A 14,480-nucleotide genomic window follows, 5' to 3' on the forward strand; every position below is an offset into this window, starting at 1 on the left:
GTGTTGTACAGCATCCCACTCCTCTTCTGAGTGTAGTTTTCCCAGGCAAGATCTTTTCCCTGGGGCAAGTGTTTAAGAGACCGGACCTTTAATTTTTCCCTCTGCAGAGCAGTATCCCTCAAACAGGGATTGGCCTGGTTTGAGAGAGGTTTTAATACAAATTTTATGTAAGAAATGGGCTATTTGCTGATTGGGGCAGTCCAAAGCGAGCACATAACTGCCCAAAAGTCCACAAGCGGCCATCTACCCAAAGGTGCTTAACATATATACCCCTTTCTCTAACCAGAGTTTGAAGACTTTTGGTTGAAGACATGGTTCTAAAGTATTATTATGAAAAAGGTGGGTGAGTAGAGAGTATTCTCTGTTACCTATTAATCTACAATGCCACTTCTTCCATAAGTTAAGTGAATGGCATGTTGTAGGTAAAATATATAAACTATTCCTCCATGTTCTGCTAGGCTGCCATAACATAGCGGCACGTGGCATCGGGGCAGCCCGGGCTTGTTCCAGTGTTACCCACAATTTTGGTTGGTCAAGCTTATGCCAATCAATTACTTGACTAAGACTCGCCGCTGCATAATACAACTCTAGATTGGGAACTCCCAAGCCGCCATCAAGTTTAGAGGTGTACTGGGTGGAGCGCTTCATCCTTGGGGGTCGCCTATTCCAGATAAAGCTAAAGATTTTACGTTGCCACCTTTTCAGCAAGAGGTTGGGTATGTGAAAGAGAGAAAGGAGGCACGGGAGAACAATCATTTTAATTAATGCGATTCTGTCCAGCCAGGATACAGTTAATCGTTCCCACTTTTCTAGGTCCCTCCAGATGCTGGTCAACAGGGTGCGGTAATTTAAATCGTACAAGGAGGATGGATCTTGCCCTAGGTAAATCCCCCAAGTATTTTAGCTTTTGTTTAGTCCACCGGAATGGGTAGTGGGATTTCAATGAGTCTACCATTTTAGAGTCACACGACACGTTCAATATCTCAGATTTCTCACAATTAACCTTAAATCCAGACACTCTGCTAAACTTATCCAGCTCTGTTTCAATAGTAAGCAGTGACACTGTGAATATAATATTATCTGCAAATAGGGACAATTTGAGTGACCTGTTTCACACTTGGATGCCTGAAATATCATTATTCCTAATTTTAATTGCAAGGGGTTCAAGAAATATGGCAAAGAGTAGTGGTGATAGAGGGCATCCTTGCCTAGTATCCCGGCCCACAATACCCCCCATTGACGCTCACACAAGCTACAAGGCAGTCATAGAGTTTGTCTATCCAGGTTCTAAAACCTGCTCCAAAACCCATGCCATCCGGCCTGTGATAAATCCCACTTGATCTTGTTGTATTAGCTTAGCTATGTGGACATTGAGCTGGGCAGCTAGTATTTTAGCTAATATTTTGAGATCCACATTAATTAGCCATATGGGCCTATAGGACCTGCATAGTGTGGAGTCTCTGCCGGGTTTGGCATTAACCATAATGCCTGCCAAATTGGGCTTTGGTATTGGGGATCCCCCCGTTCTTAGAAAATTGTACATTTTCTGCAAGGGTGCCACTATATAGGGGACAAGCTTCTTATAAAAGCGAGTTGTTAGCCCGTCTGGGCTCAGGGCCTTTCCTAACCGTAAGTCCTTGACAGCCAACAATATCTCAGGCATGGTAATTTCCCTGTCTAGTTCATCTTGGGTTTCTTGTGAAAGTAATGGGAGACTAATATCCTTGAGAAATTCTGAGATAGCTTCAAGGGAAATATTGGTATCCGAGCTACATAGGTTCTCATAGAATTTCAGAAATCTGCTTCTAATTTCAGCTGGATTGAACAGCATGTCTCCTTTCTCATCTTTGATTTTAAGCACTAAATTTTAGGACATTATTTGCTTCAGTTTTCGTGCCAATAGTTTCTCTGCTTTATTAGTTGATTCAAAGTGTTCCTGCCTCACTAAATGAGTGTGCTAGATTGGACACTTCTTCCCGTTTCAATTCCTCCCTAGCCTTAGTCAACTGAGTCAGGGTACCAGGAGTCCATTTCAATGCATGCTGGTGAGCGAGGGACTGTATGGAGCACCTTATTTCTTCGCATTTCCTTGCTTTACATTTCTTAACATTAGGCTGCTCTGGAAATAAAACACCCCATATACATAGGCTTTGAAACTGTCCCATACTACCGTGGGATGAAGTTCTCCAGTATCATTTAAGGAAAAAAAGGATTTGATATCTTTTTGAAGTGTCCTATTAAATTCAGGATCTAAGAGCAAAGAGTCATTGAGGTGCCAAAATTTAAGCCCTGGGTCCGAATTTGCAAATGTTGCATCAAACCACTCAGGGGCATGGTCGGACCATAAAATTGCATCTACCTCAACTTTGCACACATTAGTGCAAAATCTCTTGTCTATCAAAAAGTAATCGATTCTTGAATAGTTATTGTGTATGGGTGAGTAGAATGTATAGGCGCATGAAGATGGAAAAAAGGATCTCCAAATATCAAATTCCAATCTTCCATAAAACTGCCCAACTGGGCCTTATGAGATGGGGACAGGGCGGATATTCCAGTGGAGGTATCTAGGGCAGGTACTCGTGCTATGTTAAAGTCCTCCCCAATTATCAAAATATCCATAATAGTTGAAGATGGCACTCCGTGAAGTTCCAGGAGGAAGCTCCCTTGACCATGGTTAGGGGCATGCAGATTGACTAAGGTGTACCGATTCCATTAACTAGTAATTGTAGAATTACGGTAAGTACCTTCCCTTTGGATCTTTGATTATAGCTTTAAGGTCAAATATGAAGTTCTAGGAAAATAAGATATAAACTCCAGAATATTTAGATCCTTTGTCAGAAGGGGTAAAATGGGGATGTTTCAAAAGATGTTTAAGATGGTCTTGTACTAGGGCTACATCCACCTTGTTGTGTGCAAGATCCTTGTATAGTAAGTGACACTTAAAAGGGGAATTGAACCCTTTTGCGTTTATAGAGAATTTGCGAAAGTTGGCCATTTTAAAGACTGAGGTAATATCCTCATGCTTAATTTCAGTGTTAGCACATATGAAGCGAAGCCACATTGTGTTTATCTTTAAACAGAAATTGAGAGCTACTCCCCACGGGCCTGCTTAAATCTCCTTGCAGACTATACCTCATCTCTTGGGAGGAAGTATGGCCACACCCAAAGGAAGTTTCCCTAACCCACCCGGCGAATCAATATAAAAAGATTTAAATGATAAAAATGCTATCACAGTGATACCAGCCTAACCAGTTCTATTTGTGCATAATTCTATAATTCCACAATGGGCATAAGGATCATGAAACCCATTTTTCAAAATGTACCATATTTAGCTTTCTTCACTGTGGTTCACACAGTGGAGGATGATACGCAACGTATGAGAATAAACCTTCCTGTTTGAATAAAGCATTTTTGCTCAAGTTAGCTAGGCAGGGCTGATTCTCCATTTTGTCTCCGAAGGCAACTATTTCTTTTGCCAACTCGCTGCCATATCGGGAGCATGTTTCTAGGGAGTCGACTCTTATCCATTGGCTCAGGTTGCATGGCTGAGACGAAGCCTCATGGTTTTAAGATAGCAATCGCTTCAGCGGCAGTGTGGATTTTGGAAGAGGTCCCGACACAGGTGAATAAGAGGCTGAAAGGGTGTAGCCAGCAATATTTTATATTTTCCTTGCGGAGATATGCGGTGATTTCCTTGAGTTCAAAGCGGCTCTGTAGGGTTGCTCTGGAGAGGTCTGCGTAGATGGAAATTTCTTGGTTTTCCCAGGTCCATACTTGTTGCTGTCTGGAAGCGGTCGCGATTTTTTCTTTTATGACCTAGTCGTGATAACAAATGACTACATCTCTCGGGTGGTTGTTGATAGTCTGCCCAAGCACTCGGTATGCTCTATCGATTTTAATTTCAGGTATATCGTTCGCAGCCTCAGTGTTATGGGCGCCTAGAACAAAATGACAAAGCCTCCTCATGGTCTCAGCACAATCTGCGTTCTCCAGCGTTTCCTGGATATCTCGGAAACACAAGTTTTTTTCAGCAAGTCCTGTTTTCCAGGTCTGCAAGTTTTTCTTTTAGGAAGGCATTATCTTGCAGCAAAGCACATATTTCTTGCAAGTTCTTGTTCACCTGTTCTTGGCAGTCCAGCCGCATATCAAGCTCATCTAGGCGGTGGCCTAATGAGGAGATTTCCTCTTTAATTTCTGCCATGCTTTGCAGCAGCTCTTGCTTGCTATTTTTAATATCTTTATGTAATTTGCAGAACCAGTCTCTAAACTCCTCTCTAGTTGGCAGCTCTGTAGCCCTGTAGATGTTGTCTCTGTAGGGGCTAGGCCTGGTTCGTCCTCTCCAGGCCTGTCCTCGCTGCCAACCTCGTCATCCAGTGTATCATTTTGTCGGCAGGAGAAGTGGCGAAAATCAACTGATTTTCGCTTTGCAGCCATAATCTCGTTTTATACCGCTCAGCTTAAAAAAAAGAGTGTATAATTAAGGTTTGGAAGCTTTGATGCTGGTAGATTCGCCAGGAGGTTGAGGAGCTTCGCAATTAGACTGCTGCCACCATCGGTGGTGTCACTTCCTCCCGAATTGCCCCTTTTAAGTACCTCACAGGATCTTTGGCCTGGTTGACAGAAAGACCACCTCTGTCAGTTCCCTCTTCCCTGTTTTCTCCCACTCTTGCCTGGCAAAGTTGTCCATAAAGTTAATTGAAAAAAAAAGAGAGAGGTGGTTTACTGGAAGCAGCAGTTCTCAGAGAGAAGAGTGTGCAACACTTGTGGGGCCTGGCCACTGCTGATGGGGTGAGTACAGACATACAGCTTCAACCCAAGCTGGAGGCCCTTTGCTGGGCTTGACACAGTTCTCCCCCATGGCCCATGATGCAAGATCTGGTGCAAGAGGTAACTGTGGTGGGACCATTTGGCAGTAGTGATCATAACATCATCAAATTTAACTTAACTGAAGGGAGACCATGAAGGAAAACTAGAGCAGTAGCATTTAATTTTAAAAAAGGGAGATTATGATATGCGGAAACTAGTTGGGGGGAAAAAAACTAAAACAAACACTTGCAAAAGTTAAACATTTGATGTGGCATATATATTTAAAAACTTCATCTTGGATGCTCAGACTGGATGTATTTGTAACCTGGGCATCCTTTTGGATTACCAGTAAGCCCTGGGACATTTCATGGTAGTGCAGTTAGTGAGAGAAGTAATTAGGGGAGGATCCATTTGTGTGCAGCCCCTCCCATTTAGGGTGCTGTAATGGATATTCCACTCAGAGGTTTTATAACAGAGCTCCGCCAAGGGCTCTAGGGGCAGCCTAAGTTTGCAGTTCAGAAGGAAAGTTTTGGATTTGTGTCTGAGTTACATTTTTGGCCTGGCTCAGGCCTAGGGTTGTCAACTGACTGGATTTTCTCCAGGCAGTACAGAATTTTAAGGTACTGTGCAGAAGCTGGTTGGAGAGAGAAAATATCCAGAAATTGGCCGGGTTTTAGCCCTCCATTCTAGTGCACCAGCTTTTGGCGTCTGCATCTTTTCAACCAGCCTGAAGGAGCTGTGGTTTAACTTCACAGACAACGGTAGCGCTATATAACTTCCAGGAAATTGCCTGTACATGCACGCATACCCCCCTCTCCCTGCAACAATCTCAGCTTCCGGCATCTACCCTCCTGCCCACAGACCTACAGAGAAAAGTTCAAAATGGTCTCCTGGGTACACTGATTCCCCTCCTCAAAAGAGGAGACTGGCTCTGCTCCCTCGAACTCAAGAAAGCTTACTTTCACATAGCCATTTTCCTCAGCCACAGAAAATACCTTTGCTTCATGATGGGGAAGGCTCACTATCATTACAAGGTACTGCCTTTTGGGTTGGCCTCAGCCCTTCGCGTCTTCACCAAATGCCTGGCAGTGGTTGCTGCGTATCTCAGGCATCGTGAGGTGCATGTCTTCCCGTACCTAGGTGACTAGTTAATCGAGCAATTCCTGTTCAGGGGCGCTGAGAGTTTTAGCCCTGACAATGCGGGTTCTACAAGCCTTAGGGTTCATGATCAACTACCCAAAATCTCACCTCTGCCCATCTCCTCAGCTGGACTTCGTAGGTGCCAGACTGGACATGGTGCAGGCAAAGGCGAGTTTGCCCTCGCCTCTCTGGCAGCCTCCGTCCGCAGCAGCCGGCAGGTGACTGCCTGCCTTTTGCTGGGCCCCATGGTGGCTTCTGTTCATGTTACCCCCCTCGCCCATTTGTGCATGCGGAGGGCTCAATGGACCTTGCAGTCACAGTGGCGACAGGCCTCTCAGGATCTCGAGATTTGCCTTGCAGTCTCAGAATCTCTGCAGGTGTCTGTCCTGGTGGGAAGACCTCTCCAATTTGGAGTGGGAAATTCCCTTCCAAACTGCTCTGCCTCAAGTAATCCTCACTCACAATGCCTTTCCTTAGGGCTGAGGATCCCATGTGGATGGCGTCCACATGCAGGGTCTCTGGACCACTTGCAAAGCCCGCTGTCAAATAAATTGTCTAGAGCTTCGGATGATCCATTACGCCCTATGGGCATTTAGAGACCGGTTGTCGCACAAAGCAGTCTTGATCCAGACTGATAACCAGATGGCAATATGGTATATCAACAAACAGGGAGGCACAGGGCTTGTTCCTCTTCTGTGACGAGGTGGTGCAGGTGTGGACCTGGCTCCTGTCGCAGGGGGTGTTGTTGCGTACAATGTACCTGGCTGGGACTCTGAACGTGCTGGCGGACTGGCTGAGTCGCTCCTTCCAGCCACACGAATATCCCTCAACCCGGAGGTAGTGGCCAAATTGTTTCATTGGTGGGGATACACCAGATTTGGACCTATTCGCCTCCCCGCACAATAACAAGGTGAACAGGTTCTCCTCCCTGTCGTTGGAAGGCAGACATCTTGCCTGTGATGCCTTCTCCCTCCACTGGGGGAGAGATCTGCTGTATGCATAACCTCCTCTCCCGCTTCTCCTGAAGACCCCGCTGAAGCTTCAACAGGACAGAGGGACCATGATCCTCATGGTGCCTTTTTGGCCCCAACAGGCCTGGTTCCCTCTCCTGTGGGACCTGTCAATCAGACTCCCCATCTGCCTGGGGACTGCGCCAGATCTGCTCACTCAGAATTAGGGTACCCTGCGCCTTCTGAACCTCTGGGTGTTGGCTCTGATGGCTTGGATGTTGAGCACCTAGTCCTTCAACCCTTGGCCCTCTCGGACAGTGTCTCCCAGGTGTTGATGGCTTCTAGGAAACCTTCCACCAGAAAGCCTACAGCTTGAAGTGGAGAAGATTATCCAACTGGTGTGCAGGACTGGGCTTGGCTCCCATTCACATGCCCTTCCCCAGCTGTTGGACTACTTGTGGCATCTTTCCATGTCTGGGCTTCATACCAGCTCAGTCAGGGTCCATCTCAGCACTGTGAGTGCATACTATCAAGGTGTCTCTGGTACACCCATATCTGTGCAGCCTTTAATAGGTCGTTTTATGAGGGGCCTGCTCCAGCTGAATCCTCCTCTTTGGCCTCCTGTTATAACCTGGGACCTCAACATTGTCCTGGTGTGGCTCATGCATCATCCCTTTGAGCTGCTGCGTTCCTGTGACACGAAGTTCCTCAATTGGAAAGTTATATTCCTGGTGACAGTTACTTCAGCTCGTAGGGTCAGTGAGCTTCAGGCCTTGGTTGCATACCTGCCATACATGAGGTTTTTTTCATGATCGTGTGGTCTTGCATATGCACCCTAAGGTTGTGACTGATTTCCACCTTAATCAGTCCATCATTTTACCCACCTTCTTTCCTAGGCCTCATTTCCACCCAGGGGAACGGGCTCTTCATACTCTGGACTACAAGAGGGCCTTGGCTTTCTATTTAGATCGCAAAGCCAGTCACAGGCAGTCCACTCAGCGCTTTTGTGTCCTTTGGTACAAACAGGCTTGGAGCTGCAGTGGGTAAACAGACTTTATCCAACTGGCTGGCGGATTGCATCACCTTCTGCTATGCGCAAACAGGCCTTCCGCTGGCCGGCAGAGTTAAAGCTCACTCTGCGGTTCATGGCGACGTCTGTGGCTCATCTGCAAGCAGTCCCTATCATCGAAATTTGCCAGGCCTTAATGTGGAGTTCTCTTCACATGTTTGCGGCTCACTACTGCCTGGACAAGGTTGGGTGTCAGGACAGTGCCTTTGGTCAGTCAGTCCTGCGCAATCTGTTCCAAATCTGAACCCAACTATTCCTGCCTAGTACCCCTGGTGGGAGCCAGGCAGTCCACTGCTGACCAACCGCACCGCAGTTGTTGTTGTGCCCTTTGGCACTTTGTTCGGTAACTGTTGGCCTCACCTGCTAACGGGGACAGCCTGGAGCTTGGTACTCACCCACATGTGAGGAGTACCATCCTGCTTGTCCTAGGAGAAAGCACAGTTGCTTACCTGTAACAGATGTTCTCCTAGGACAGCAAGACTTTAGTCCTCAGGAATCCCGCCAGCCTCCCCACGGAGTTGGGTTTTCCTTCCAGTTTGTTTTATTTTTTTTCACTCTTATTTTTTCTATGTTACGAGACTGAAGGGGGACCTCGCGTGGACGTGCGAATAGTGGTATGCTGGGCATGCTCAGTGTGTTGTCAAAGCTTCTAGAAACTTTGACACAAGTTTTCCATGCTGGGCTCCATCGGATGATGCCACCCACATGTGAGGACTAACATTCTGCTGTCCTAGGAGAACACCTGTTATAGATAAGCAACTGCACCATCTTGCACATAGATTTTGGGTTCCTCACATGAATGCTTTGGGACATTCAGTATAAAAACATATAAGGATCAATTATTAAATAGAATTGGTATTATGGCTTTCATGATGCCTACTTGATTAATACAAAGTCTATTGCTACCCAGCTTGAAGGAACAATTTTTCCTCTCCTTTCTTGAATATTGACAGTTATTAGTTATAAACTTTAATGATCTTGCTTTCCTACTTTCCTTTTGCTTGTATTTTTTGTCTGTGGAGTGTTCATTTGGCTTTTTATACTGTCTGCTACATCAGATACTTTTGGTATTCATGTACTAGTTAGCACATAATCACATTGATTCAGTTGTGTTATAAAAGCCTATGCTGAACTGGGGCGACCCAGAACTTGTACTAGAACCATGAAATTTATTGATCTCCACAGTAGTGACATTATGACTAATCAACCTGCTAATTAACAGGACTGACAGGTCTTTTTATCTTATTGGCAGGCTGATACAGTACAGTGCGCTCCGGCGGAGCGCATTGTTAACCCGCGCTTGGACGTGCATTTTCGACGTGCTAGCTTTACCACTTAGTGAAAACGCGCGTCCAACCCCCCCAAAACTAATAGCTCCCGCAACATGCAAATGCATGTTGATGGCCCTATTAGTTATTCCCGCACGATTCAGTAAGTAAAATGTGCAGCCAGGCCACACGTTTTACTTTCAGAAATTAGCGCCTACCAAAAGTAGGCGTTAATTTTTGCCGGCACCGGGAAAGTGCACAGAAAAGCAGTAAAAACTGCTTTTCTGTACACCCACTGACTTAATATCATGGCGATATTAAGTCAGAGGTCCCAAAAGTTAAAAATAATAAAAAAAAAAAAATAAAATAAAAATTAAAAATCAGCCACACAGCTCGCGGGCTGAAAACCGGATGCTCAGTTTTGCCGGCGTCCGGTTTCCGAACCCATAGCTCTCAGCGGGTTTGAGAACAGACGCCGGCAAAATTGAGCGTCGGCTGTGAAACTCCCTGACAGCCACTGCTCCTGTCAAAAAAAAGTGGCGCTAGGGACGCGCTAGTGTCCCTAGTGCCTCATTTGCATGCGGGTCGATACTAAATCGCGCGCACAGGAGAGTGGCCTGCGCTCTCCCGCGACTCTTACTGTATTGGCCCGTGGGTGAGGTGTCTGAGGGTGTTTAGCTGTATAGTGAACCACATTGTTTCTGTTAGCTATCTTTTAAAACAGATATGTATAACCGAACACTATTACTACACATGTCCTATTTGCATGCAAAATAAACAATTCCTAAAAGGATCCTCTTTCCCCAACCAGATTAGCAAGGCAGTTACAGAAGGAGGCCCAGACCCAGCCTAACTCTTCAGAATTCACAGAAGATCAAAAGGTATGTAACCCTTTTTTTAGCACTCTATAAATAATAACCTTGTATTAAGATCTATAGATTTCTCAGTACTTATGTTATGAGAGGTCATCAAATATCGCTCCTCAACAGCAGCTCTTGCCATGGGGAAACCCTTTCATCATCAGTTTATCTTTTATGTTGGCTTTATTATTGCATGTAAAACACTTGAATTATATAACTTATTCGTTAGGTGATCAAAACCAATCAACCTGACTAGAGTCTCCAGCAGGAGTAGTTATCTTTGTTTTGAAACGGATCCCACAGAGAGAGTTGCTGTTGAGGTGCAGTATTTGATGGTGCAGAGATAATCAACCTTGTATTAGGATCTATAGTTATCATTTATAGTGACCCCCTTTTTTTTTTTTTTTTTATCTGCCATTACCTCGTTTGTTCTTGAACTTATTGGAGTGGTAAGTTAGTAGAAAGCTTTGAAACATTTTAAAGGTGAATGAGAGATGCCATCTCTAGTACAGTTTGTTGCCCATGCCCCCCTCAAAAGTAGAGAAAAGTGAGCATAAGAAGGGTTTGAGGCAGGCATCATTGGATGCTTATTTGATTTGGGGTTTGGGCCCCCTCAAGTGTGTGAAGATGCAGTGCAAACTCAGAGCTGTCCATGAGTTTCCTGCATCTTTGTCTAATTTTTTCTGGACTTAAAGCTTAGGGCACAAGAACACTCAAAATCAGCAAGAGGTTTTTTTTAATCAAATTTATTTGGCTTCTTAAAAGACAAGTGTTCTTGTGAGATGCACTATGCCCTCTATCTGTAGTAACTTGCATCTCAGTGAATCTCTGACATGCCCTGACTTATATAATCAAACTACAACATTCCCGAAGCTTCCAGAAAGGTGTATCCGCCCACAAACACATGATACTGTTGTCATGACAATCTATCCTGTATAGGAAATGCTTGTGAGGACCTCCCTCAACTAAGAATTCTTCTAACCCTGTTCCTCCTCCCATGATAAAAGTTCCTTTATCAATGACTTTGCTGGCTTTGTTCTTCTGTTCTTCTCTTGATATTCTTTGTTGTATAAACAGGTAACAAGTCTGGTGTTTGAATAGAAGCTCAGCATGAATTCCATTTCTTGGCACCAGGGTTTACTTGAAAACTGTAACCTCACAGGATCTTCTTTTCAACTGATTTCTGTTCTTTGAAAGAGGCATCTGCAAGACAAAAGCTTGCATCCTGATTTCCTGCAAAATAAGTTTCCATGTATTGTGGTGCAGATATTGTCATTGATGCCTTCCTGGCCTGTAATTATAGGCTTTGCAGAGCCTGCCAGTAGGTCGATCTCAGGGATATTCTGCAAGTCATGCTCAGAAAAACACTCAAAGTTCATTCACCTTTGACAGGCTACAATACCGCAAAGGCATCTGGGAATTCTTGGTTATCTGCTCGGCCTATTCTTCAATCTTTAATGATGGGAGTTTGTCATCTGACCCGCCCCTTAAAGGTACAGGGTCTCATGAGCTAGTGCAAAGACAGCTGCATTTGGTCTCTGGCAACACCACTTGCCTTGGAGGGCATTTTTGTTTTTGTTTTTAAGATATGACATTTAAAAAGATTTGTTGCACCGACAAGTTCTGCCATCTCCTGTTATGAATTTGTTTACAGTTCTACCACTGGGAAGGAAACATTATAGAATTGGCCCTGCATCATTGGGTAGTGGATATTTTCTCTTTCAGACTTCTATAAGGAGAACAATTAAAAGATGAAATGAGTTCTATATGAATAACTGGTATTCAAGTGACAACCGCATTATTTTATGAATAATTGTAAATTAAGTAATTTGAAAGGACATTTCTTGCAAAGCTGCTGTTTCTAGCAGTGTTATTTCAGCAGATGGATTCTAAAATTAAAGTACTAAAGTTGGCGTGTAGATTTATAATCCACTAAACTGAAATAATGAACTAGTGTTTAGAAATCTGCAGCAGTTTAAAAGAAAAGTGTAATGGATTCGCTAGAATCTTGGTTAGTCCCTGTGCAGAAGAAGGATAAATAGGGTAGCTACGACCTATTGGGGGGGGGAAAAGCAGACTGGAGAAAAAGCTTCAATGGCTGTCAGTGGAACTGCATTGCCCAGAATCCCTGAGAGCTAGCATCTGGCAAACAAACCCAATCAGCTGAAGCATGATGACTCAGTAGTTTTACTGCTATAGGGAATTACTGCCAAAAAAGGCAAAAGAGGAGGGAAGAGCAGCTCCAGCCCCACTATGGAAGAACCCTCTGCTGAGGAGATAAGCTAGAACCTGATTTAGGAACATTCTCAGCCTGGATGCCTGGAATGCCCTTCCAGAGGAAGTGGTGAAGACCAGAACTGTGAAGGACTTCAAAGGGGCGTGGGATAAACACTGTGGATCCATAAAGTCAAGAGGCCGTCAATGAAGAGTGGGTGGCTCACGGGAATGACGGCTACTGCCTGGAGATAATACCCTTATTCAATAAACGTACACATGCTTACTGTGACTCCAACATCGTTCTAGCTTCAACAGCAAGAGGAAATGTGGAATAAAGGATCTGCACTCACAAAGCGGGGAGTAGCTGGCTTGTTACGGCGGTTACTACCCCAACCAATAAGCCTGATACTTCACTTTCAATGCATATCCGCATGGGCTCTGCTCAGGCAGGGGAGAAGGAATAAAGGATCTGCACTCACAAAGCGGGGAGTAGCTGGCTTGTTACGGCGGTTACTACCCCAAACCAAATAAGCCTGATACTTCACTTTCAATGCATATCCAGCATGGCTCTCTGCTTCAACGGCAGGGGAGAAGAAAAACTGATACTTCACGCATATCCAGCATAGCTCTCTGCTTCAACAGCAGGGGAGAAGAAAAACAACCAATAAGGGCTGTATAACATAGTCTGGGTAAAACAAATAAGCATGGGTGTAGCTTGCTTATTGTGGCGGCTACTACCCCTACTACCCCTAACTAATCAAGCTTGATATTTCACTTGGATGCAGCTCCATCACTGCTCTCTACATTAATGGCGGGGGTGGAAGGGAAATAGAACCAAAGAGCTAAGAGAAACAGATAAGTATGAGAGAAAAAATGAGGGAAGCTTGCTGGGCAGACTGGATGGGCCATTTGGTCTTCTTCTGCCGTCATTTCTATGTTTCTATAAGCTAAATCCGCTTTGATTGCCATTAACGGAGACTTTATTCTTTTACTGAATCGGAGTGCTTTGGCACAGAATGTGGGATAGAGAAATGGATTCCATATAGAGCAGGGCAAGGAACCAAAGTAAAAGTTTCGGGTTTATACTGATTTGGGCAATATTGTGATTTCTAGGGGCTATGAAAGTTGGGTGGTATATAAAAGCTACCTTTTTGTGTCATAAAGATCTGAGGGTTAAGTTAAACAGAGTGGACAGCACTGTTGAAAGAGTATTCCTTTCATTAATTGATAGGAATAGGAAAAGCTGAAGACCTATTACTAAATTAGGGACTATGGTTGGGGTTTTTTTTTTTTTATTTCTGTGCAGATATTCTTGTGCAAATGTGGTTGAAGGGGGGGATAAACTTAGAAATCTTGCTCTTGTCTAATTGATGATTAGAAGTGGAGAATGTTACATGGAAACCACAGAGAAGTAAGAACCATCGAGCAATTAAGCAAAGCTATTGAGTGCTTTATGTTTGCAATGTTAAGACTGATGCATATGTTTGCGAAAACGCAGGGACTCTATGAAAAATTCAAACTGTTCTAAGGTTAATAAATCCTTAATTGTGGAAAGTTTAGTGAGTGGAAAGTTATTGATAAGAATAGTGTGGAATATATCAAACGCTTTAAAGGGTTAAATAAGAAGGTAAAACCAAGGGATTTCAGGGTTGTTTTTTTTTTTTTTTTTCTTTTTCTTGAGAGGAAGCTGAGACCAGCATAGTAGGAGAGGTAATTGAAGATGGAACCCTAAAGGAGGCAGGATAGTCAGAGTAAGGGGACTACCCTGCGAGACCAGAAGGGGGTTTTAGCCATAATTATAGTAAGCCCGTCTCATTAGAAAGGGGCACAGATAAGGAAGTATTGCACCCTTATAGATACAGCAAAAAGTCAAAGTACACTGTTGCTAGAAGTTAAAGAAAAGGGGAGTCCTGACAACCCTGACCACACATTCATACTGGCATAGAGTCAGATGCCACTCTATAAAATGTTAAGCTTACTCTATGCTTATGGCCAGGGACACAAGAACACTGAAACTCAGTAAAAGTATAATGGATATTTATTAGTCAATATGAGTGTTCTCGGGAGATGCTTTCGAACTGTCTAGCATCTCCCCGTATACAGAAAATGATCCTTGTTTTATAGATTACATTCAAATACAGGGTAGAAGGTTCCAGAGACTTGCATGACT

General features: G+C 44.2%; 1 protein-coding gene across 2 annotated transcripts in view; it reads left to right on the forward strand.

Annotated features, from left to right (window-relative positions):
- The window catches only part of AIDA (axin interactor, dorsalization associated), a 140,496-nt gene that overhangs the window by 15,221 nt on the left and 110,795 nt on the right, over positions 1 to 14,480 (forward strand). For both annotated transcript variants that reach the window (XM_029593139.1, XM_029593138.1), the window contains exon 2: positions 10,045 to 10,114. In XM_029593139.1, the coding sequence (XP_029448999.1) occupies positions 10,045 to 10,114 (70 nt within the window). The remainder of the gene's footprint in view (positions 1 to 10,044; positions 10,115 to 14,480) is intronic.

The sequence above is a fragment of the Rhinatrema bivittatum genome, chromosome 3 (assembly GCF_901001135.1).
Source record: "Rhinatrema bivittatum chromosome 3, aRhiBiv1.1, whole genome shotgun sequence".
NCBI lineage: Eukaryota > Metazoa > Chordata > Amphibia > Gymnophiona > Rhinatrematidae > Rhinatrema > Rhinatrema bivittatum.